Source organism: Physcomitrium patens, chromosome 25 (assembly GCF_059467195.1).
Source record: "Physcomitrium patens ecotype Gransden chromosome 25, ASM5946719v1, whole genome shotgun sequence".
Taxonomy (NCBI): Eukaryota; Viridiplantae; Streptophyta; class Bryopsida; order Funariales; family Funariaceae; genus Physcomitrium; species Physcomitrium patens.
Genome location: NC_143434.1, coordinates 5,343,486 through 5,367,456, shown reverse-complemented (window position 1 = coordinate 5,367,456; position 23,971 = coordinate 5,343,486). Strand labels below are relative to the sequence as shown.

The window sequence follows — 23,971 nt, the reverse complement described above, 5'->3', positions numbered from 1 at the left end:
AGCTGATTTCTAAATCATGGTTTACTGCAAGTTCATTCCCGTTGAGTTTCCTGAATAGTGTGCTGTGCATTTCGACATGTCTGTTTTTACGAATTGCCAAGTCCCCAGTATCCAAGGCGCAGCGGCTAATGATTGAATATAGGCATTTAAGTCTGATACATCAGTACAACTGTTTGTAACCTTTTTCCAATTTGAAGTGAATGCTGTACAAAGCCCAATTGTACCCGTGAGAGGTAATTTGTGTCTTATGCCTGGACGTACAAAGGCACAGCTCAGGTGCAAAGGTTCGGACAACTTGAATAAAAAAATCGGACAAATTTGGAGCTGTACCCTTTATCGCCGACTTTTTTTCTTTTTTTTCTTTTTTTTCTTCTTCTCTATCTTTAATTATTTATTATTTTTTTTCCCGCCTCCTTCGGTACGTTGAGTTTCTTGTGGCTCCATGTGAAGAAAGCCTGCTGCGTGTGAAGTCAGAGCATGTTATGGGATAAAAATACAATAGTTGGATATCTTGACCTTGTTCGAATGATTAATGAACAGTTAATTATTCACGGGAATTGTGGGTTGGAATGATTCCCTTTTTTTTTCTCTCTTTCTCTTTCTTTTTTTTCTTTTTTTTTTTTTTTTTCCTTTTTTTTCAAAGACTTCAGTTTCACAAAATATATTCACACAGTTCAAAACTGGCGACACGATGAAGCGACACATGTGCTCCAAGTATTTCTGTTCTACATGTGCCCCGTGAAATGTTTTTTCAAAAATTAAGATTTGTAGTGATTTAGCAGCTGTAAAGTTTGTAGGAATCAGTCTTTCTCAGATAGATTGCTGCATATATATATATATATTTCTTTTTGTTATTGATATAGCATGACCTAGAAAGATTAAATGTGCGGCGTACAACGTGGTGAATAGTTGTGAGAAGAGATATCTAACGTAGACCATTACTGTTGTACATGCTGATTTTTTAATTTCATTAATTGCAAAACTCTTTTTCATTTTCCTATGGATTTTTCAACCACCTTCAATACAATTTCTTTTAGAACGCAGGTTTGAAACAAATTTCGTGAAAATCGCTTGTTTGGAAAGCTGTTTCAGACGGTGTTCGTGATGGAATATCTCAAAATTAGCGTCGGTGGTTCAGGGTTGGCGAATCTTGCATTACATTCACATTCCTTTTACACTTCGAATCAAGAGGAATACAGATGCTTTGCCCATTGAAGAGACAGTGTTACAAACACCCACTGGTTCCTTCATAGCATCAGAGTATTTGAATCTTAATTAAGGATTCAAAACGAATTTCATGGGTAGAGAGAAGGAAAGTTTGGTCATCTCGTAAACCATACAAGGTAAAAAAATCTTGAACAGAACACTAATCACGAATAATGATGTTCCAGAGAGTCTAGGATCTGAGCTACTCAAATTGTTCCACCATATCGTATGATCGGGGACTTGGCATCTGATTTCTAAATGAGGATTAGCAGGATTGATAACTATCAGTTCTAGTGTCAAGAGTGGGTTTTAAAACTTCATCCTGGATTCACAATCCACCATGCACCACATAACGTAGAACTCAATACAAGATGGCCGCAATCTGATCCCAACAGCGATTCCAGAACAAGGAATCAAGATCGCGACCACCGCCACCACCAAGACAACTAAAACCTCATATCTGATCAGGTCACAAGCTGGTTCAGTTCGGCCAGCATCTGCCCATATGCAGAAAACCACAGAGGTCCTTAACACTAAAATAGCTCAAAGAAAATCCCGAGATTTCTTCAAACACTTCCATTCTGCGCAGTGAACAGTTTTTAGGTTTTTTTCCAGAGTCAATGTTTATGAGCTATAGTGTAGGAAGGGGCCGCCCGACCAACAGAAGATGCACCAGGAACATTATACGCGCCAGGACCAGGATTGGAAGATTTCTGGCCATGGAATCTGTGCTCACGTGACGCAATGGAGTACGAAGGACCCACTTTGAAAGTGCCCACACCGACATTGTAGGAGCCTGGACCTGGCGTGTGGTCCATCTGGACATGAGACCGAGCACCGAACGTGAATGACGGCGTCGATCTCATGTTGTTGCAGGAACCGAAGCTTGTTCTGGATTCACGTACCTTTCCCCTCCTTGCTACCGATCCATGTGACCCAATTCTGTTGTGTTTCGATCCACCGTCGACGTTATAAGCTCCAGGTCCAGGGCTGTAAGCATTGCAGTCACTGGTTGTGGTTCTCCCTGCCATCGAAAATGCCGGTGCCGATGCTTTCGTAAAACAAGATTTTGTGGTGTTGTATGCTCCAGGTCCTGGTATCGACAACGACGACGATAATTCTTTGTTTCGTTTCATCGAATCTCGAACTCCGATTGCGAATCCGGGTCCTCGTTTCATCACTCTTGCATCATACAACGGCTCGTGTTTCTTTTGACCGATTCTGTTATTACTCTTTTCTTTCAGTGTTGTTGTTATGATCGTCATCACATTCTGGCTATTCTTTTTATTTTATTGAAATGCTGACCCTTGGATTTTATTTGTTTATAATGTTGAATGAAAATTCATTTTTTTTTTTATCTTCTGTTGCACATAACGTGTGCAGAATGGTGTCGAAAAAACTGTAATACAAGTTGCATTTTCATGTGATTGTTTGTTTTATTGTGATAACTGTTTACTGTTAGCATGAACATGAGGTTTGAAAGTAATTGGTTAAAAATATACAGTTTCATTTATCATAACATTTTACACACATTTTTATTGTTCTTATCAGCATCTCTTTATGACCATTTGATTTTTATACAAATTTCTATATAATTAATATTCTTTTGTATAGATTTCAATGTGAGTGAACAATACTTATAACAAATTTTTAAAGAAGACAACCTGCGATTGCTCAAAACAGAGTAGATATCTGTATTGTTATATATGTTGTATGATTGTAATAAAATTTTGCATTGAATCACAACTATTACGACATAATTTATAAGTTTGTACACGCCGAATATTTGTTTGCACAAATATGATTATCTAAATTCACTTATCTTTGCATTGATTTTTGAATTTCGAGCGTTCGAATGCAATGAATATTATTTAGACAGTTTGATGAAAATCGATATTAGGTATGTGTTATAACAATGTCAAAACCATGAGCATTTTATGATTAATTAGGTGATTTTTTAATTTTCATGTAGCACAATTGCGCTATTAAATAACTTCACTGTTATAATTTACACAAAATTCAGACTACAGGTTTAGGACCAAACAATAAATTGTTTACCAAAAGGTACCACTAAAAATTCTCTATATGAATAGAATTATACTTATCTTCTTCAACCATCTCAACACATGCAAATTTTAAGAATACACAATCAAGATTTGAAAAAAAAACGAAGGATCAATTTAACTCAAACAAGAAAAACCAAAATTACTGTGGTATTTTAAGAATTATGGAAATTACATTTATACCAATTATTTGATAATCACATTTATTTTGAAAAACATTTGAAGTATTTTTTTGAGATATTAATAATTTGTTAAAATTTGTCTTTTACTTTTCAGTAAAGTTATTACAAAACATTGGTTTATCGTGTCAAAGGTAGTTGTGTGAAAGTATAAACACCATTGATTGTTTCCATATTTACAACAATACAAGACCTAAACTGATAATAGTATTTTAGGATAATCATGTATGGATTGCTAATTAAAACAAACTACCCATAATTTATGAAAAGCAAGATAAATATGTGTAATGTGAACTGCTTTTTCTCATTTAGGTAATGGACAAGAAAAAGAAAAAGAAAAAGAAAAAATTACCTCTCAATTCTATGAACAAAAAACAGGTTTATATAATAGTTAACATAATCATTTATAATTATAATCGCTGCTGGTTTGTTTTTGTGTTTTACAATATTTTAAGAAAACACATAAAACCATATAGAATGAAACAGGACATTCGTGTTGCTCATTTTCGTTAAAAAAACACAGCACAAAGCATATCTCACCTCTTTAATAAGGTCTATTTTACATAATCAAATAATCCGTTTCCAAAAAAAACACCAAGACAATCTCATATTTTTTAAATCATAAATAATAAAATATTTGAAGAATCTCATCATGGTCATTCCTTAATTACATACTATTAGGTTTTAATGAGTCAAAATATAATATATTCAAAAACGATACAGGTTTATCAATTCATTTTTATTTTTAGTTCGTCTTGATGGGCCATTCGGCCAAAAGTTTTTTTCTGTAACAATACTGTATATTTACAAAATGTTAAAATTTTTAAGTCATCGACATGTTCCTCTCCAAAAAATTCCACATCTGATACGATTCTGTTACTCTGCCTAATTACAAGGCCATGTCATTCATTTAAGAATTCATGAATGTAGTTGGATCTCATGGCACAACCTTGAGGTCAAGAGCACAATAACACAAATACAGATATGATACACACACCTCTATTTATTGAATTACCTATGGATATCTTGATGTCCATTGAAGAATCATCATGGGTATTACAGATACAAAACAGAGAAAATTAATACTTCTCCATGTGTGATCATCTTGATGACTACCCAAACTCAAGTAAAGCAACACGTTCTCACTGAGCAGTCGATTGAGTTTTAATTCTTCAAATGATTAAAACATGTGCATATAATGCAGATCAGGCTCCTTGATACTACAGAGCTGTAGATTTTACATTAAAACCGATTGCTAATCATTCCTTAAGAAAGAACTGAACACGAGAAGCTTACAATTTTATACATTAACAGTACACCTCTAACCTACTGTATTAGATAGATAGTATTGTTGTCCTTGTGCAATACAATGTGCACTCTCGATTTCAACATGCAAGCTGACGCTGCGTTTCTCTAGAGGAACCACATTTCAAATTCAAGACTTGTTTGCTGGTGTAAACTTCAATGAGACGCTATTGACACAGTGCCGTGCGTCAGTTGGAGTAGGGAAACCCTCGCCCCTGAAAACATGCCCCAGGTGACCTCCACAAGCTGCGCAGGTAATCTCCACACGACGGCCATCTGCATCGGTCTGAAACATAGACATTCCAACATGTAACTAGGATAAGTTTTCGGTTCTAAAGCTGCTGCTGGTAAAATAGTATTACCCCTGTTAGTTTCTTACTCACGACCACTTCCACAAACAAGTACCACAAGTGATGAAAGGACACAACCGACAAAAAAATCATACAGCACGAAAACACAGGCAACAATCAGTGTATATATATATATATATATATATGTGTGTGTGTGTGTGTGTGTGTGTGATTAATAGTACAAATCACTCTTGAAGATACTAGAAACAACGGTGAACTTCTATACAAAACTTTGCGCAAGCCCTTGAACCTGTAGCTCTATAGAACCAGAACATGCAATGAAAGAGAGATGAGGTCCGCTCAAATGGTGAGGACAGTGTGTACGCACCGTCTCATTGATAGCACCAGGAAGGCCCTCAAAGAATGCTGGCCATCCACAGCCGGAGTCGAACTTAGTGGTTGATTTGTAAAGAGGAGTTCCACAGCCAGCGCAATTATACACTCCTTCGGCTTTGTTCTTGTTGTACTCACCGGTACCAGGATATCTGTACAATAAGTGGTTTCTCCCGAGTTAGAGAAAAGGACAAAACCAATCTCAGCGAGGTTCTTTACACTGAAGTACATGGAACAGACTCAGACCTACGAAACCCCAAACATGGTTCCAACAAAATATTCTTAACATCAAATTTATGTACAATTCGGTCAAGTTCTTCGCAAATTACAAACAACCAGACTGGCTTCTTGATAAGTTTACCACCGCCAACACGGTCACACTTCGACCTGATAATTTCTTAATCTTCACCAGCACTCACAGCCAGGTAAGAATAAACTCTACTTATCAACATGCATTGAAGGATGCACCACATTCACTCAGCTTCAAAACAGGGCGCAAAAGGATGACCCCTCTGTACCACTTCAGCTGAGAAAAATGGACAATTAGGGTATGTTTTAAATACGACAAAAAGTATGAAAAAATGACGTCCCTATCATTTCAACCTAATCCAAAAGAAAATGCGAAAAAAAAAGTCGAACAAGCTACGCATTTGAATTGCGACCCAATTCCATGCCCACAACACTCCAACAGCAACAAAACCTCAGAGCACGAATTCTTACTCAGTGCCCTTTTGACGCAGGATACGGAATTGCTCGGGGCTCAGAATGGCCCTCCACTCTTCCTCAGACTTCTGCACTTGGGTCTCAGCTCCTCCAGCTGACGCCATAGCCACTCCCCGCCTGGCTTCGAAACGAAGCGTTGGGTTGTGCGTGAGTTTGAAGACGGAAGGCCGCAGGGAGGCGGCGTTGGAGGCAGCTTTGAAGGAGCGCGCGGCGGAGGCAGGCTTGGCGATGGTGGTGTTAGTGACTACGGTGGAGAGCATGGATGCCATAGCGAGACTGATTGTTAGAGGCCTACACATTCTCCTCACTTCCTTTGAGCAACCTCAGCGTGGTCTCACTTCCACTTTGCCACGCTGCTGCAGCACTCGCAACTTCCCTACAAACGGATTAGGTCCTACCTACGAAGCCCACAAGTTTATCGCCCACTTTTCGACACATCCCATAGACCTACGCCTCTCATCTTCTCCAGCCAGATCAATCCTGCAGCCATGTGACCACACTAGAGTCGTCGGTTAAAACCCTCGATGCAAGAAGGATCCTCCAATCGGAACTATCTGGAACATATCACGTCATTGGGCACCGAGAAAAGTGTGGAATTCTCTCTTTGGGGAAGCAAAATCGACGCGCGACACGTCGGCTGTGATAACACTAGGGTTCTTTTCGGTCTAAGCAGCGAGTAAACATAGTGTGTTTTTGTGTGAACAGAGATGGGATTCTAACTCTGCTTGTTCTTAATCTATGTGTTCTCTGTCGCTAAACCACTTATCTTTGTCATGCAACCCTACCTGATACCACCTTGTTTAGAGTTTTCATAAAGCTGCTCCATTCCTCATGCACAAAAGACCCTGAGGCTAACGAAGCCCATGATCGAATGGTGGTACAGTGCAGTGAAGCTAAAAGGTGAAAAAAGTCATTGTTGGAAATTTCCGCCCAAAATTGTCGGATTAGAACAAAATGCAGTGCTCGACTGTGAACCCTCCAGAGTTGTCGCAGTTCACGGCAACAATTAGGTACGAAAAGAACATCTGGAGACTAATCTACAGAGCCAGGTCTTAATGACCAGATGGCTTTTGACGTTTGCTATGCGCCTTTGAGACGGTAGTTTGTATGCTACCGAAGGAATAAAGTACGCTACAGAATTCTCTCAGGATTCGCAAGCCATTATCAAGGGTTCTTACGAATCACCTTAGGATCAAAATGCTCAGCAGAGTTCTGAACTTTTAAAAAATATTGAGTGATATGTACGACTGAATAACCTACATTTGCACTTGGAAATTGTTGAAATGGGTACTCTGAGACATGCCTCATCACAACTGATAAACGAGAACATGACGGACAAGGTGTCATGAGGCTGGGATGTAGACTACCGACCACGAGCTCTCTTGGAATGGCGCTGACCCGCATCCTCGGGTTCGACATCGTCACCGTCATTCTCGGGATTATTTGCGTTTCGACTTTCGCGCCCTCGATTTCTCGAGTGCTTCCTGATAGGTGTGGATTGGGATGGTTGTAGTAATGGATCTAAAGTGGACTGCCGATCAGGCATCAATTCTGCTCCCGCCTCCAGCTTCTCTTGCATTGTCTGCACGAACGACAAAGTGCCATTTATCATTACAATCCAAGCCTTGAGGATTAACAGATCCGAACAAGGAAGCAGGTTCTTCATGCGATTCTTCAGATTATTAGTAACTGCATTAGAGGAATGTACAAGTAAAAGGTATGTTACCTGCCAACATGTCCAGTCATATCGAAATACAAATTGGGTATTGGTGACCTGCCCGCTTTGACGATCATGAGATGATGGAGCATTCTTGGGAGCTGCAGTTGCAATCAATTTGATCAATAATTCTCCTCATGAAAAAGTATTGCTAATAACCAACTACCACCACCTTCGAGATATTGAACTCAACCACCAGCCATAGATTACTACGACTCTTAAAGACGCAACTAATGTATCACGGAACAATGGATTGAAAACTTACCGACAAGATGTGTCCCGTCTTTATCATATGTGATTGCAGCTCTACCATCCTTAATAAGGAATGAGAGAGAGAAAATGTTCTCCACAGTTTGTGAGAAAGATTCTCTGTTCAAAACAAGAGCATCCAGCCGAGCACGCTTGACTTTTCTGAGAATGTTAAACATAGTCTCCATATTTGCATCAGTCTCTGATTTTGCCTCTGCTTCACCTTGGTCCCTGACCTGCACAATGCTCCAGGTCAATCATAAGTGGTACGTTACAGCTTGTCATTTGTTTCTCGCAAACTCAAGACTCCTACATCAAGCTAACCAACGCTGGCAGGGACAAGAATACGGAATCACCCGCTCGAAAGATCCGTCAACTAAAATCTTCGTTCTAGTTTTACACCTCTTTGGTGCAACACATCCCAGAAAATCTACTCTTGATATTGTCTTATTTTCTTGGACACAAGAACGGCACAGTCGAAATGCTTAGGAAAGAAACATACCTCTTCAGCCCGTGTCTCCTCAGTAGGTCTGATCCTCTTTGCTCTGGGTGCATGAGCTTGTCGTACCTTAGGTTCAATGTTCATGGGTCCAAGCCTACAAAAATAAACAACGTTCTCATGGACTGCCTCATATCATCGAATGATATCTTCTTTGACCCACAAGACGTTTACAGTCCATCACAGTTAAAATTTACCTCTCCAGGATTGTATTGAGATAGCCTAATGTGAGAAACCAACTCAGAATTCGAAGTTGAATCAAGAGACCATGAATTTAGTCATACCTCTACCAATCAAATCAAGAATGAGGTTCTCTAATTTTTAGTTAATGCACAGACCGACCATGTACTAGGGGTAAAGATAAGATTTGAAGTTATTCACATCATATTCATCCTTAAAATAGTTAGAATCATGATAGTCACATTCTTTAGAGGGCTTAAGTAGAAACTCACATCGTGCATACTCCTGGAGCTTCCCGTAGAAACCCGGAAACTGCAAGTCCTAATTTTCCCCAATCAACTTCTAGAACTGCTTCATCGTCTGCAGCAACAGCCCGATTACCAAAGGTGCCTAATAGGGCACTAATAAATGCAGCGGGACTGGTACCATTCTTGCGCATGCTTCCCTTCACACTTCCAAGAAAATTGCTGGTGAGGTTCATAACTGCCTCAGCATCAGCAATCTGCTCTCGAGGTTTTTGCACTGCAAGTCGCGGGTAAATAATCAATGACACCATCCTGCTATCAAAGTCGAAAACCAGCTTCGTAAACATGATGTGCTAGAATCATGTGATAGACCTCTATAAATGACAACTTATCCTCACACGCTTTCTTTCTACGTCTCAACTGCAAATCGACCCCTCCTCTCCCGGAAAGGGATCGTCTATGATGATCACCACTGTTTGTCACTAAAAACACAGTTGTTCATTCGAAGGTCACTGAGAAATTGTCGGGGGGTAGTGTTTTTGTCGGACTGAGAACACGAAGGTGACTCATCAGAGGAAAGACACAAAGATGGACAATCCAAAAACTTCTAATCAGCATTAACCTCCGTGCCATTGAAGCGTAATCTTGCATGAATGGAGCAGACTACTGCGGGGTGAGTATGCATGGGTCTAAATTGAGGCATTTAGAAGCCATATGCAGTCCTCTTGTAACAACTAACCGATCAACACATCACAAATGAGGTCTTTCATGGCCAATCACCAACGATTACATGACACATCCTTGGCATGTGACCAAATTACAGAGGAACAATGCTTAAGTTACTCGAAAGGACTGAAAATGTCACCTTCTTTGTGAAGATCATCCATCTTCTCAACAAGTTCATGAAATCTGTTCGATTCCAAGCGACTAAGCTCCTCCGCATCTTCTGCAATACGTTAAGTCATACATCGTAAGAAAGACTCGCATGTACAATCCACAACAAAACGGCAGAACTGAAATATTGCCGTTACAGGACACCACGGAATGCAATCATCGAACCAACTCAGCACACTTACACTCCACAATGAAGCATATGATATTGAAGTGTATAAGAATCCAGGATGAATACGCCAAAGCAACTGAGAATTAGTCAGCAAAGAAACCCACCTGCAATAGATTGCTTGAGCTGTCTGTACTTAGACCGAAGAACTCGTCGCTGTTCCGCATTTTGCATCGACATCGCATTCTCTTGGTCAGGTTGAGACGTCTGCACCCCTCCTCCACCCCTGTTTCGGGCATCCCTCTGCTCGCGCCGCCTACGCCGACTATCCTCCTGAGAGCTCATTTTTTCTTGTTTTCTTTTTCTTTTTCTTTTAACTTCTACACTTATGCTACCGTAACGCAAGCGTACAACCTTCCTCCCAAAATAATCCAACGTAACGCATCCCTCGTCGTCAACCTAAAAATTCACGTGAAACCATTGCAATCCTCCGTCATCAAGAAACCACACCACTCTAAACCCCGACCCCGTGAAGTCTCCTCCACGCAAACAGTCAATTCCCTCAAAACCATCCCCTTAACACATCCTACATACTTCCAGGAATTAAAAATCCTCCAAGATTTTCCGCCACAAAATCAACCCCATTGCCACAACGACGAAGCATGGACACACAGAGAGAGAAAGAGAGAGAAGGGGGGACCACCACCACAGCACCAAACCCTACACCCCTGCAATTAAATTATTCACAGAAGAAAAAGTGACGAATCCTCCCACTGCCGAGACAAAGCGGTGATCGAAGGCGGAGTAGGAAAGACGACGGAGTAGAAGATGAAGAAGAAGAAGAGGAAGAGGCAGTTGCGACATGGCCATTGATGGGTTTCAAACGTTCGAACTGGCGACGGAGGAATTGGAGGGAGAGAGAGAGAGAAAGAGAGTGACAGTGAATTTGGGGGGGGGGGGGGACTGGGTTCGAAGTGGCCAATAGAAGAAGAGCCCCCCCCCCCCCCCCCCCCTTTGACACCGACGCCAAGGTGGTCACATGCGCCTTCACCACCACCAAAAGGTCTCACCAACCATCCAACGAACGAATAGGCAAATGAACGGACAGAAGGAGTTTCCGTCTCAGTGGCTTGTGAGAGAAGCTTTTTCTGCATGAGATTTGTCTGCAGGTGGATGACGATGGATGAGAACGTAAGGTCGCCGATTTCGTTTGGTCTGATTTATTCATTCGTTCATATGGACAGATATTGGATGTTAGATGAATTTATGGGTGGATGGATTGTGCCATTTCAGTTCGAGATTGAGTGGATGTGTGTGAGAGACTGGGGCCGAGTTGGAAGTGTGGGAATGGATTTGGAGATCAATCATAAATAATAATGGGATCGTGGGTTTTTTAAATGTTAGAAAGTGACTCAAAATTGTATAAAATCATATTTGAAATGATATAATTAGAAAATGTATCATTTGGTATTTAATAGATAATGATTTTATTTAAAACTAAACTTATTTTTCTAATAAGTAGATAAACTTAACAAAACCCAAATAAACAATAATCATGTCAAAATCATTTCTGGATATATACTCAGTATCATGTCAAATCCTTCTTCTTTTTCAATAAAACCTTTGAATTTTGTATTTTGTTTTCTAAACCACACTGACTGTTAATCTTTGAAAATGGGAATGTAACATTTTCAAGAGATGTTAACTCCAATACAACATTCTAATCAAAGTATTTTCAATTCTAAGCTAAATAGTTTTGGTTTTTTTGAAGGTAAATTATTCAGAAATCACCATCTATGTTACTTGCAGAAGTTTACAAGTATGCTTACAGTGTGAAATAAAATAATAATAATAATAATAATAATAATAATTTTAATTTTTTATTATGAAAATTTAGCTAGTATTAAAAAAATTTAAAAATAAATATTCAGAATTACACATACATGTTGATTAAGAAGAAATCAATATCAATATACTCTTTAAAAATAAATACTTATGTTTTTTTTTACATTATTATGAGATATATATATATATATATATATATATATATATACGCATAACTCTAAATTTTATTTTGAGTTTTTAATATTTTATTATTTCACTGCTCATTATTTATATTAAACAATTCTAAAACTACAAATTTTATTTTCATTATTTTTTTACAATATTTTATTTTAAACAAAAATACTAATTATCCAAAGAAAATCATTTTTAAACATGTTCAAATTATTTCGATATATATATATATATATATATATATATATGATATAAGACAACTTGCATATAACACAAAGCAACAAAGAATTCTTTTGATTGGTTGTGAAGATGGAGGAGTAAGGAACTTTAGGAACAAGGGAACATGAGAACAAAAAAAAACACGGAAATGTGGAGACATGAGAATAAGGGAACATGAAAACAAAGAAGCATTGATGAACTAGGGAATGGATGGATGTGCCAAAGATTGCAATGCCCAACATTCAATTTAAGGAATAAATCAAAATTGGTGTAAACCATTTTCATTACAAATTGGACATATTTTTCTAAACTAGTATAATTACAAATCTTACAAGGTTCATACTGTCTGGAGTGCTCCAAACTTTTTCTTCTCATCAAGCATAATCTGTACAATGTAAAGATTGGGTTAGTGCTATTCTTCAATTAGGGGCATGCAGTTGAGGGCAAAACTTTTAATTGCCTCTAATTCATGAGAAAAGAAAATAAAACAAGCCAAAATCAGATTAAGATTTATTTTTTGTAAAAGATAAATTAAACTGAGCCAGGGACTTTCATTCACATGAATGTCCAGTTTAATGTCACTAAAACTACCCACAGTCACAAGTGTTAAATTAAAAGCGTTTTGTGTATAGACATCCTAAAACGTTGGACATTTGTAATGCAAATCAAAAAAATATGTAGAGCATTACCATTATTCAGAGTTGGGTAAAATTGCACAAGAAGAACAATGAATGAATGGCACAAACGGATATACAACAACAATAATAATAATTTGTATTTGATACATTTTTCAATTAAAGTTAACCAAAGGAAGTCATAATTTTTGCAATGATATATATTTTATGTTATAACAACTCCTGATATAGTTGGTACATGAGGCAAGGTATCCTTTCTTTCACACAAGTTACTTATTTGCATTAATATATTCACATTTGAGTTTTGTATCACAAATTAAGGGTAATGCATTAAACAATTCTCAAGCAGCTGCATAATGTGATGGTTGTTGTGATATTTTGTTGTTCTAAGCCAGCGGTCATCTATGAAGACAACATATGCTCTGTCTGATAAGCATATGTGTTCAGAATTTGGCTCAATCGTATGAAAGAAATGTTGATGTTTATGTTTTTGGTTTTACTACATGGAATGGCAACTGTTGATTTACAGAATGTGTAAATTCACTGTGAGTTACAAAGTACAATGTTGCTGATCTCAGTTTATTGAAATGAATCTGCCGATCTAAGTTGAAACGGATCTGTCTGGATGATTGTTGAGATTGGAAGCATTTTTGAATCTTGTGCATTGAGATCTGCTTTTCAACTCTAGGAGATCTCCAGGATGGCTGTCTGCCGATGAGGACTCAGTCATCAGCCTGATGATCAGTAGTTCATGTGCGTGCGTGTATGGTGAAGCTCTATAACAGCTGAAGGTAGGCTGGTGTCTCTGAAGCACTACGGTAGTTCATGTGTAATGTAGGGACGTGGGTTTTGTACGAAGGAAGCTGGTTTACATATTCACGAGGATTTCTGACTGAGCCTCAGATAAATTTGCTAGTTGCTGACGAATTAGATATCATACTGCAATTTCATGGCTGTCAACCGTCATATCAAACAGTTGGTTAACGAGTGAAGAAGCAGCAGCAGAAGAAGAAGAGGAAGAAGAAGAATTAGTAGAACTCGCGGATGCTGACTGGCATGCACGATGCCGAAAGTAAGGGCTCATCATCATTTCGAACTCTGTCAATTCCTCCCGAATATTGATTTAGTGAAGTGAGTGACGGCACGCGATTGTTGGCGGATCGCCTGGAAACCCTAGTTCATCAGCATCTGAGATGAAACAAATTATGTGAGTTTTAAGGGATTCAAATTCTTTCGCTCATTTCTGACCAACAATGTCTGTTTTGGATGGTATAACAAAATTAATTCACTTTGCAAAGTCATGAGCTTTTGTAATGGATCATGTCTCTTGGGGTAGTTGATCTTGAGGTCGACTCTGAAAGCACAATCTATCAGTGACCTGCATTGAAATGCCCTTCGACTACGCAGTTGGTCTTCAACGTTGTTTTTCATTTTTTGTCCGGATCAAGACTGGCGTCTGACGAAGTAATCGAATTTTGCAGGTTCTGTATTCTGATGAATTGCAACCCGAGGCATGTCATTTTGCAATAAATTGGAATCAAATATTGCAGGCTCGTTCTCGTGTCATTGAAAACTTTTTCGAGCCATTAAAGTCCACCAGGTTCAGTCCTTCCTTTCAAACAATGCATTTGTAAGTTTAAAACAACACAGAAAAAAACCATGTTTTTGTTATTTTTGGTATGACAAGCTGAGCATGAGACCATCCAGTCAGCGAAGGGTGATGGCAGAGGGCTCGCGTGAAACGATTGCAAAACCATGGACTATGCTCAACATGTGAGTTTCTCAGCTTTTTATCAAATCAGTGGCATGACTTTTAAGCTTCAAAACTGAAACCGTCTCAAGAAGCTTACATAATTAGAATTCACAAGAAAGACAATGAATTGATCCACAAGACGTTGAATGACAATGAGTTTTACTTGCAAAGCATATAAACTTATTTTTGAATCAATAAGATTAAGGCCCCTAGTTTAAATCCATTAGCTACAAATTTGCCAATGAAGTCTAGTTGCCTATAATACATTCTTATGTTGTATTTTAATAACAATTAGAGATTTAAATTATACCATAATTAGCTAAATAATTATGAAAAAGATGATATAATCAACCACCAATGTTCTTCTTATCTACTTAAGTTTTATTGAATACTTTTATTGTAAGTTTTTTATTTTGTATAATTTTGAAAGAATACAAAATAAGTCAAAAACATAAATCAAGAAACAAGTTAGCAAGACATCTCTCTTGTATTAGCAAGACATCACTCTATAATTGTGCAAAGTTGGCACAACATATTTAAAAAAGAATTGTCTAAATAATAACTTTTGTGGCTTATTAAAGAAAATTTAATAACAACACAAAAATGAGTATTTTTAAAATGATGGCTTTAGATTAGAATATATGTAAGAATAAAACGTTTTTATAAAAAATTAAATTTTAAGTATATTTGTAAGTGTATCTTAAAAAATCCAAGAGTATATGCATGACCTTGCATACTAATGGTCACCAATCTTAATTACTGCAAAATAATTACTCACCAATAGTTTTTAGACATATTATGATAGCTATATACATTGGAAAAGTAATGTCCTACTAATACAAAGATGATGTCTTGCTAACCTATTTCAAAATCAAAATCAAATAAAATAAAATATTATATATAATAAAATCTAATAATTTTTTTTAAAATAATATTTAATAAGTATTTTAAATTTAAGACTATTTATATTATATATAGAATATAAGATATTATATAAAAGAATAGAATCTTATACATAAAATCTACAAAGTAAATTATATTTTTATCTAATTAAATAATCTAATCTAATTATAAATAAAAAATTAAATTTTATTGTGACTTACATTTAGAAATATAATTTTTTTTAAAAATCATTATTTTTATGAAATACAAAAGGACTCTAGATAAAAAAAAATTTACAAAAATTTTATAAGGTATGAAATTTTGCTTTGAAATCTATTAATTATGTCATACTATTTTTATTCTAATTATATTTATATAAATATTAAAAAATGATACATCTAACTACATAAAGTCTCATTGTTTAATTTGAGTTAATATTTATTAAGCTTTTTAATACTTGAAAGCAATCTATATTGGACTTTTTATTATTATCAAGAAAATTCAAGTCTAATTGATAGTCTAAGAAAATTTATCTAATTAATACTTTAAAAAAATCTAGTTTTTAAAAATAGATTCATTAATTTTAGATTATTTAATATCTATATAAATATTAATAAAGACTTGAATGATAAGGATTTATAATGTTACAAGTAATGTTATTATAGTAATCTTATAAAATATGCTATATTCTTTATTTATCTTTATTTTTATTTTTTATTTTTTATTACTTAATTTGTGACTCTTAAAAATAATACAAAGAATGACAGGAATGATTAATTTCCAAAGAATCTTTTACTTTCTTTTAAGAGTAGTATTATTTTTTTCCTTTATATTCTTCTTTTTTATTGCTAATTCATAATCTAGTGAAGATTTCTATTTAATTCATGTGTCTTTCACTTATTAACAAATCATTGTATTAAGAGAATAGAATATAGGCAATAAAACTTAAATCAAGACAATATGCAATATTCATACTAAAATAAGGTTTAATATTTAGAATTAACTGTTGGATTTATGTTACTTTTGACATATGTTATTGAATTATTAAGATATACTTTGAATCTTAGGCTTTTGCTTAGTAAGTATACTGACTTCTTTTTATTAGTTCCAATATAAGATATTTATCTTCTTCGGTTATACAATCACTAAAGTTACTATAGATCAAATCTTTATGTCCTTATCTACCAAAGAATTCATTCTCTTTTCTTTACGTTGTCATAATACATAAAGTCTTGCTTAAGAATGCTCCGAGCACCTGACTGTAGAAGGTAGAATAGAAAATACAACAACAAAATCCTAACTATAATAGAATACTAATTAAACTCTAATTAGACCATAATAATGCTAAGCAAGCTTTAATCAAATTCAAAAAAACCTCAAAGAAATTTCAAAGAAACAATAAGAAATCTTAGAATGATTACAAATATCTCTCAAATATATCTCAATTCAATCTTAATTTAATTCTAGTTAAAATCCTATTGGACTTCATTCAAACTTTAGGCCAAAATTAATTAAATCTTAAACCCTAATAAAATCCTAAACCCTAAATCAAACCCTAAATCCTAAACCAAATCCTAAACAAACCTTAAATCAAACCCCAATTAAATCCTAAATCAAACCCTAAACCCTAAATCAAATCCTAATCAAACCCTAAACCAAATCCTAGACAAACTCTAAAACAAATCCTAAATCCTAAATGAAACCCTAACCAAACTCTAAATCAAACCCTAAATCAAATCCTAAACCAAACCCTAATCAAATCCTAATCAAATCCTAACCCTAAATCAAATCCTAAATCTAAACCAAACCCCAACCAAATCCTAAATCAAATCTTAACCAAACCCTAATCCAAACCCTAACCAAATCCTAATCCTAAATCAAATCCTAATCAAATTCTAAACCAAATCCTAATCCTAAATCAAATCCTAACCAAACTCTAAATCCTAAACCAATCCCTTACCAAACCTTAGTAATTTCTATAACAGATTTAAACCTCAATACCTAATGAATAAACCATTGATCTTAACTCAAATTTTGCAAACTTCTTAAAAAATAATTTGAAAACAAGCACAAAAAATTTGAAAAGGATCGGAATTACCAAATAGACAATAACTTCAAAAATGTCCTTGGGTATTGGCTAGCCTCCTTCTTCTACCTTGATGCCAATCTTTCAAAGCCAATATCTCTCCTTTCCATTGTTTGATTGATCTCAAAATTCTCATACACATAGAAAAACAAGTCTTATATCCTCTCACACAAATTTCATTCCAATCCAACTAATAGATTGCAAGAAATCTTAAAAACCCTCACTAGACCTAAAATTCTATTTTTTGAGACCTTGACCCTTTTAAACCTCAATAACCCTTAATTCAACTATTAGATCAAGCTCAAATTCACAACACATATTAAACACAACTATAACCATGAACCTACAAAATTTCACTAGTATATCTATTACAAAACTCTTGAAATCACCCAAAACGTAAACCCTATTTTATTTCATGAAACCTAAGTCATCCAAAAAAAACTTTGACTTTGCAAAGCTCTTACAAAGTCATAACAACTCCAAATTGTCTAAAACCAATTTTCATAGAAACCCTATCAAATCTGCTATCAAACTCCACTCTTTGATTTGCAAAAGAATCCCAAAGTCGTCGTCGAAACTAGGTTTTGTGCCTCAGGGTCTGATTTCGACCCTGATTCATAACAGGCCCTCTCTGGGTATCAATATTTAGTTTTTCTAAGTAAATTTTGCTAGAATTTACTCTTAACTTCTTTTTAAAGATACCTATATCATTTATTTTTCCAATCTACTTTGTTTTGCCTTACTTATGGTCCTACAAAGTAAGTAGAAGTCACCTTTCTAAAAGGCAGCATTGGTACCTTTTTGTTTTACTACCCTTTTGACTATTAACTATATTTCTATGATAATTTTTTTCTAATACTTTGAACTAAGATCTCCTACATTACAATAATTTCCACACTCTTTCACCTATTAGTCATATTACATCATGACAACGTTCCGTCCAATTATATCTACTTTTGTCCACATCCTACTTTATGGTCAAAGTTCCTATTACATTCTAATGAAATAATTTTTTCTTTCTTTCTTTTGTTGTGATTTTTCTTTCTTTCTTATTTTGTGATTTTTCTTTCTTTCTTATGTATATAGCCACTCAACATCTAATCACGCAATCCAACTATGCTTCCATCATGTAATACCTTTGTGATTTGTTTGTGTTTCTATTGTATACTACCTTCGCAACCTAGTTGTACTTTTCTCTTGCACTACCTTTGCAACTTGGCTATGCTTTTCTTGCCTATTTCTATTACAATCTAACTATGTATTTTTCATACATTCTCTTTGCAATCCAATTGTGCTTCTATTGCACATTATCTTTGCTACTTAGTTGTCCTTCTCAATCTTTTTGTCTACCTGTAATATTAATGGTTTATATTCAAATGGGACTAAATTTTCTCTAAAATCTAAAATCCTTCCAATCTACAACAACATAAATCCCATCACAATATAGGATAGAGAAGACTAGAACAAAATTGAACAAAATTAAATAAAATAGAATAATAAAAGATAAAATAGAAAAAAAGAGAATAGAATAAAAGAAAATTGAAAAAAATGCAAATCAAACTTAATTGAAAGAAACGAACCAACGCCATATGTGACTAAATATTTAAATGGCCTCGGCTAGTACTATTTATATTTTGTCCAATCATCTTAGAACTTTCTAGAATGTTCTTAATTATAGAATCCACAAAGATAACTGCTCCTTTTAAAAGGTTCTAGAAGTGAGCTCTATTTGAATAATTTCTCTAAGCCCTTCTAAAATGTTCTACAATGGATTCCATATGGACCATATACCTAGCTCCAATTCTAAAAACTTCTCATAAAATAACTCCAACTATCTATTTCTACGTATAAGCGATTTTTTCTTTCCTTGCTTAAGTTCAATTTGATTCAATTATAACTTAGATTAAAATTCAATACTAATCAATATGAGCACTTAAATCATAAATAAAAATAAATAAATAAATAAAAATAAATAAATAAATAAAAATATAAATAAATAAATGATATAATAATGACAATTAATCCAACCAAATACAACAAATCAAATATATAATTTTTATGATTTATTAAAAATTATAGTCTAATAAGTTAATTATCTTCTAAGGTTTATTTAATCAAGTTTAAATTGTGAAAATTATGAATAAAAATAAAATAAAATAAACTAAGTTAGAATTAATTATTATAAGTTGAGTGAAGAGTTTTAAAATAACCAAAATAAAAATTGAAGGTAAAAAGAAAAAAGTTATAAAATATGATTAAAATTAAAATATAAAAATAAAAATATAATTTTTATTTTTATTTTTATTTTCTTTTATCTTTTAAAGATAAAGATGAATGAAAATTGAAACTTTACCATTAATTATTGGAATAAGAAAAAATTTCTTTAAAATTATTAAATAATATTAATTAATAAGATGAATGAAAACTAATATAATAAATTAGGTGCTAAAAGAATGTAATTAGAGGATGATTAGAGAGGAAAACAATAACATACCTTGAATATGTCAAGTTATAGGCAGCCACCCTTGCCACTCACTAATTCACCGAAAATTCTTTGACTCCAATGCATGTGAGTTTTGGTGTGATCAAGATTAACTCTAGCTTGCTTCAATTTTTTTTAAATTGTGGAAATTCAATCTAAAATACTTGAGATATGATTTTTTCCAAGTAGAGCTACTTAGGCTACTTTGGCAGTAGATCCCTTCTACTTAAACATTTACTAAAAGTTGGTTCGTAATTTAAAATTAATAATTATAATTTTTCCTAAAACTAAACTTAGTAATTTTTTTTTTTTTTTTTTTTTTTTTTTAAATTTTTTTCATGACAAAACATCAATAGATATTAAGCTACGTTTTCTCAAAGTTAATTATTCTAAACTACCAAGGCAACAGATCCATCTTCACTTTAAAAATCATCAAAAATTTATTATAATTTAAAAGTTAGTAAATCAAATTTTCTAATGAAAAAGACTTTAAATTTTGTTCGCAATAATAAGTCACATTAAATTTGAGTTAGAAATCACAGAGTTACAAATTTTCGAAGTTGATGCTCCTACACTGCCAAAGGCAATAGATCCCTTGTCACTTGGAAATTCGCCAAAAATCCGTCCAAGCTTCAAATTGCTTGTAGCTTGCATCATTGTAAAACTAGTAGCTAGGAAAAAAGGATTAATAAATATTGCTTAGAAGCATAAAAAATTGAATAATTGAGAGGAAAAAAATACCAAGGTGGTGACAAGGGGGGAGAAAATTCCTTCAATTAAAAGCCTAGAAACAATTTGGCACGGCTTCACCTCATAAAAGAGGAAAAGAGAGAGGGAGCTCGGCAACCCAAGCCCTCTTAACAAGGTGGGAGGAGGCCCAAAGATGGTGGCCACATCTCTACCATCCAAATTAGAAAACTTCTAACTAAGATTAAGGGTCCACAATCACTTTAAGCCGAAATCCGATTTTAAGACTAGAAATGCCTATAATTCAAAAACTAACACCTTTTTAGTAAAAATAACACCTTAAATGTTTCTAAATAATATTTTTATTCTAGGATTGACTATTGACAAGCCCAAATCCGAGTTCTAAATCATAAAAACTAATTAATTTGTTAATTTAGGTGCAAGTTTAAACTATAATTCTAATTTTAATCAATCTACTTAGGGATCAGCAAGGGTTCTTGCTATCAAAGCTATCATAATCAACATTCTTCAATTTAAACTCCCTTAAACATGAACCCCTAGCAAATCCAAGATCTAATTGCAATTTGGTCTTGAATTAATACACTTATGATTTTTTTCTTTTTTTTGAATTTTCAACTCCAAATAGTGATTAAAATAAATAAGAGAGAAAATTCCACCACAAAAATTAGTTTACCTCCATCTTCTAAAAATCATCATTAATTTAATAATTAGACTTTATATTTTTAATCCATTTAAATTGCAGCATAAAATTTAAGCTTAGAAAATCTTAAAATTAAATAAGAAGATAGAACAATTAGACTTTAGGGATTTTTTTAACCATAGTCAAATTAGATATTAGTCTTGAAGTTAAAAACTAAGATTTTAGATTAATTTAAGATATAATTTCTATGATTTAAAAGAGAAATTCTACTAAAATTTTAATTTTAACACTAAAAGAAAATTTAAACCAAATCAAGAAAAAAAAATCATAGATCTTCTAAAATTACTATTTTTAGAATTTTTAATAATCACTCAATATAATAATTAGAATTATTTATCTAATTAATAACCTAAAAATATAAATAAAATCATAATAAACTAAAAAACTAAACTAGATCCAAAAGTTAATCATATTAGTATTAAAATTAGTAAAAATATGTTAAAAATCACAAAAGTGATTATAATTGACCATTGAAACTATTAATTATGCTTATACTATGCATTAATAATATAAATGCCCTCTTATAATTAATCTCCCTTCACTAATACAAATTATCTTTATTTTGCTCCCGATAGTATCTCTAAATTGTCTCTTGATAAAAAGTAAAGTTTTGTGCATGTTTTCACCTTGCATCATGGATAGAATAATCTTTTCAAAGGACTTTTTATTGAAATTATAAATATCTATTGTGACAACAAAGGTAGCAGTGTTTCAAAATATAGTCTATTTTATATCTCTATTAGTCAACAATCACAATCAATAGTAGTGGTGGTTGGTATTGATCCAAGAAGTGCCTTAATTTAGTACAAAATTCTTTGAGCTATGAAACATGAAAGATCAAATAGACTCAAATATGTGGTAGAAGCTTGAGGCAATATGCAACATAAAAAATCATTACAGAAATACAGAAAGGTCAAAGCCACCAAAGTACTAGCTTATGGACTTAGATTGATGTAGTAAGTAGAAAGTTGGCATTAGAGAGTAATACCTAGTTATCTTCTTAGAAGATTTTATATTGCTAGCAGTTATTTGCATACTACTTTTGTCAATTTTATGTAGTAAAAAAATATTGCCATACCTCCTACAAGGCTCTTAAAAATTATTGTATAAACTCTTCTCTTATTAGATTGTCGGTATCAATGGGATAATGAAGAATTATTGACATAATTGGATGTTGATTGGTATTAAAGAAGAATGATAAATGACTAATAATTACTTAAATACTATCATTGTAAGTAAATTCTAAAGATGTCAAATATTCATCTTAGTTATTATGGTGAACCAACATAAATGCTTGTAGCATATTTTCCAAGATCTAATTTATTTGCTCCATTTATCTATTTGTTTGAAGATAAAAGACTATAGATATGATAAGTTGTGTGCCTAATAGCTTAAATAAAGCTTCCCAAAAGTTCCTATAAAGTGCAGATCTTGATTTCAAACAATGATATAAGATAATCCATGGTAATAAAATATAGTATCGAAAAAGACTTGTGCAAGTATTGAGATGTCAATATTAAAGTACATCATAGCAAAGTAAAGTTGTTTTGAGAGACGGTCTACAAAAACAACAATTGTAGTATAATTGTAAGGCATTTGTGACAAACACATAATGAAATCCATGGTCACCTACTTTTATTATGATATATGTATTAGAATTGACTACAATAGCTCAAGAGATGCTATGTTGCATACATTACATTAGCATGACTTGTAAGAGTACACAAAAAATTGAATATCATGATCTAAACCTATCAAAAATCATGTCCTTGAAATCCTTTCTAAAATCATCTCACACTCTAAATATCCAAATATTAAAATACCATGTCTTTCTTGAAGTATGCATGTTGACATGGACACATAAATACAGACTCGAGATCTAACAAGAAGTTCAAGAAGAACTGATAAGAACTAGATTAATCAGATGAATACAAGAACAACACCAGAGAGGTGAACTAGAGCTCCAAGGGATGTGTTATCGAGACTGAAGAACTCTTCAGCCTCGATTCCAATATATACTCCTATTTAAGAAGCTTCTCAAGCAACTTCTACCAACTAGGAAGCTTCTAAAAGATTCCATAGACTTGCTTCTAAAAGATTTTAGAAACTTGTCTCTAGAAGGTTCTAAGGACTATGTCCCTAACATCTTCTACTAACTAAGAAGCTTCTAGAAGGTTCCAGAGACTTGCTTCTAGAAGGTTCTAAGGACTATGTCCCTAATATCATCCCATCCTTTAGCTTCGAGGTCTCTGAGAAGCAATGTTATTGTTAATCAGTACCAATGTAAGAAAATGAAGATCTGTCACATAACATCTGCTATGAACTCCAACTATTGTTCACGAGGCAAGTGGTTCATCGGCCCTTGAAGCCAACGGTAGTGGCCCAGTCCTTCGACTTCTAACCAAGCATGAACTTCTGTGTCCTCATTGTGAAATTATCCT

The 23,971-nt window shown here is 34.1% G+C and overlaps 2 protein-coding genes and 1 long non-coding RNA gene across 5 annotated transcripts; 1 reads left to right on the top strand and 2 right to left on the bottom strand.

Annotated features, from left to right (window-relative positions):
* Positions 1-4,575: 4,575 nt before the first annotated feature.
* Positions 4,576-6,635, bottom strand: LOC112278376 (peptide methionine sulfoxide reductase B5). Its single transcript, XM_024511739.3, has 3 exons — positions 6,157-6,635; positions 5,432-5,588; positions 4,576-5,039 (listed from the first exon to the last, which is right to left on the bottom strand). Exons 1-3 carry the CDS (start codon positions 6,456-6,458, stop codon positions 4,884-4,886), a joined length of 615 nt encoding a protein of 204 aa, XP_024367507.1. The 5' UTR covers positions 6,459-6,635; the 3' UTR covers positions 4,576-4,883.
* Positions 6,636-7,047: 412 nt separating this feature from the next.
* Positions 7,048-10,990, bottom strand: LOC112278375 (non-structural maintenance of chromosomes element 4 homolog A). 2 transcript variants are annotated; one of them, XM_024511737.3, is made up of 7 exons: positions 10,217-10,990; positions 9,915-9,995; positions 9,077-9,326; positions 8,628-8,721; positions 8,142-8,361; positions 7,886-7,977; positions 7,048-7,741 (listed from the first exon to the last, which is right to left on the bottom strand). In XM_024511737.3, exons 1-7 carry the CDS (start codon positions 10,392-10,394, stop codon positions 7,523-7,525), a joined length of 1,134 nt encoding a protein of 377 aa, XP_024367505.1. In that variant the 5' UTR covers positions 10,395-10,990; the 3' UTR covers positions 7,048-7,522. The 2 variants fall into 2 exon arrangements, with proteins under 2 accessions (XP_024367505.1, XP_024367506.1); XM_024511738.3 differs by having other exon boundaries at positions 9,077-9,361; positions 10,217-10,867.
* A 2,162-nt stretch (positions 10,991-13,152) lies between these two features.
* Positions 13,153-14,472, top strand: LOC141045045 (uncharacterized). Of its 2 annotated transcripts, none has more exons than XR_012216960.2 (2): positions 13,153-13,991; positions 14,401-14,472. It is a non-coding gene; the product is annotated as an uncharacterized LOC141045045 (long non-coding RNA). The 2 variants fall into 2 exon arrangements; XR_012216959.2 differs by having other exon boundaries at positions 13,153-14,126.
* The last annotated feature ends 9,499 nt before the right edge of the window (positions 14,473-23,971 follow it).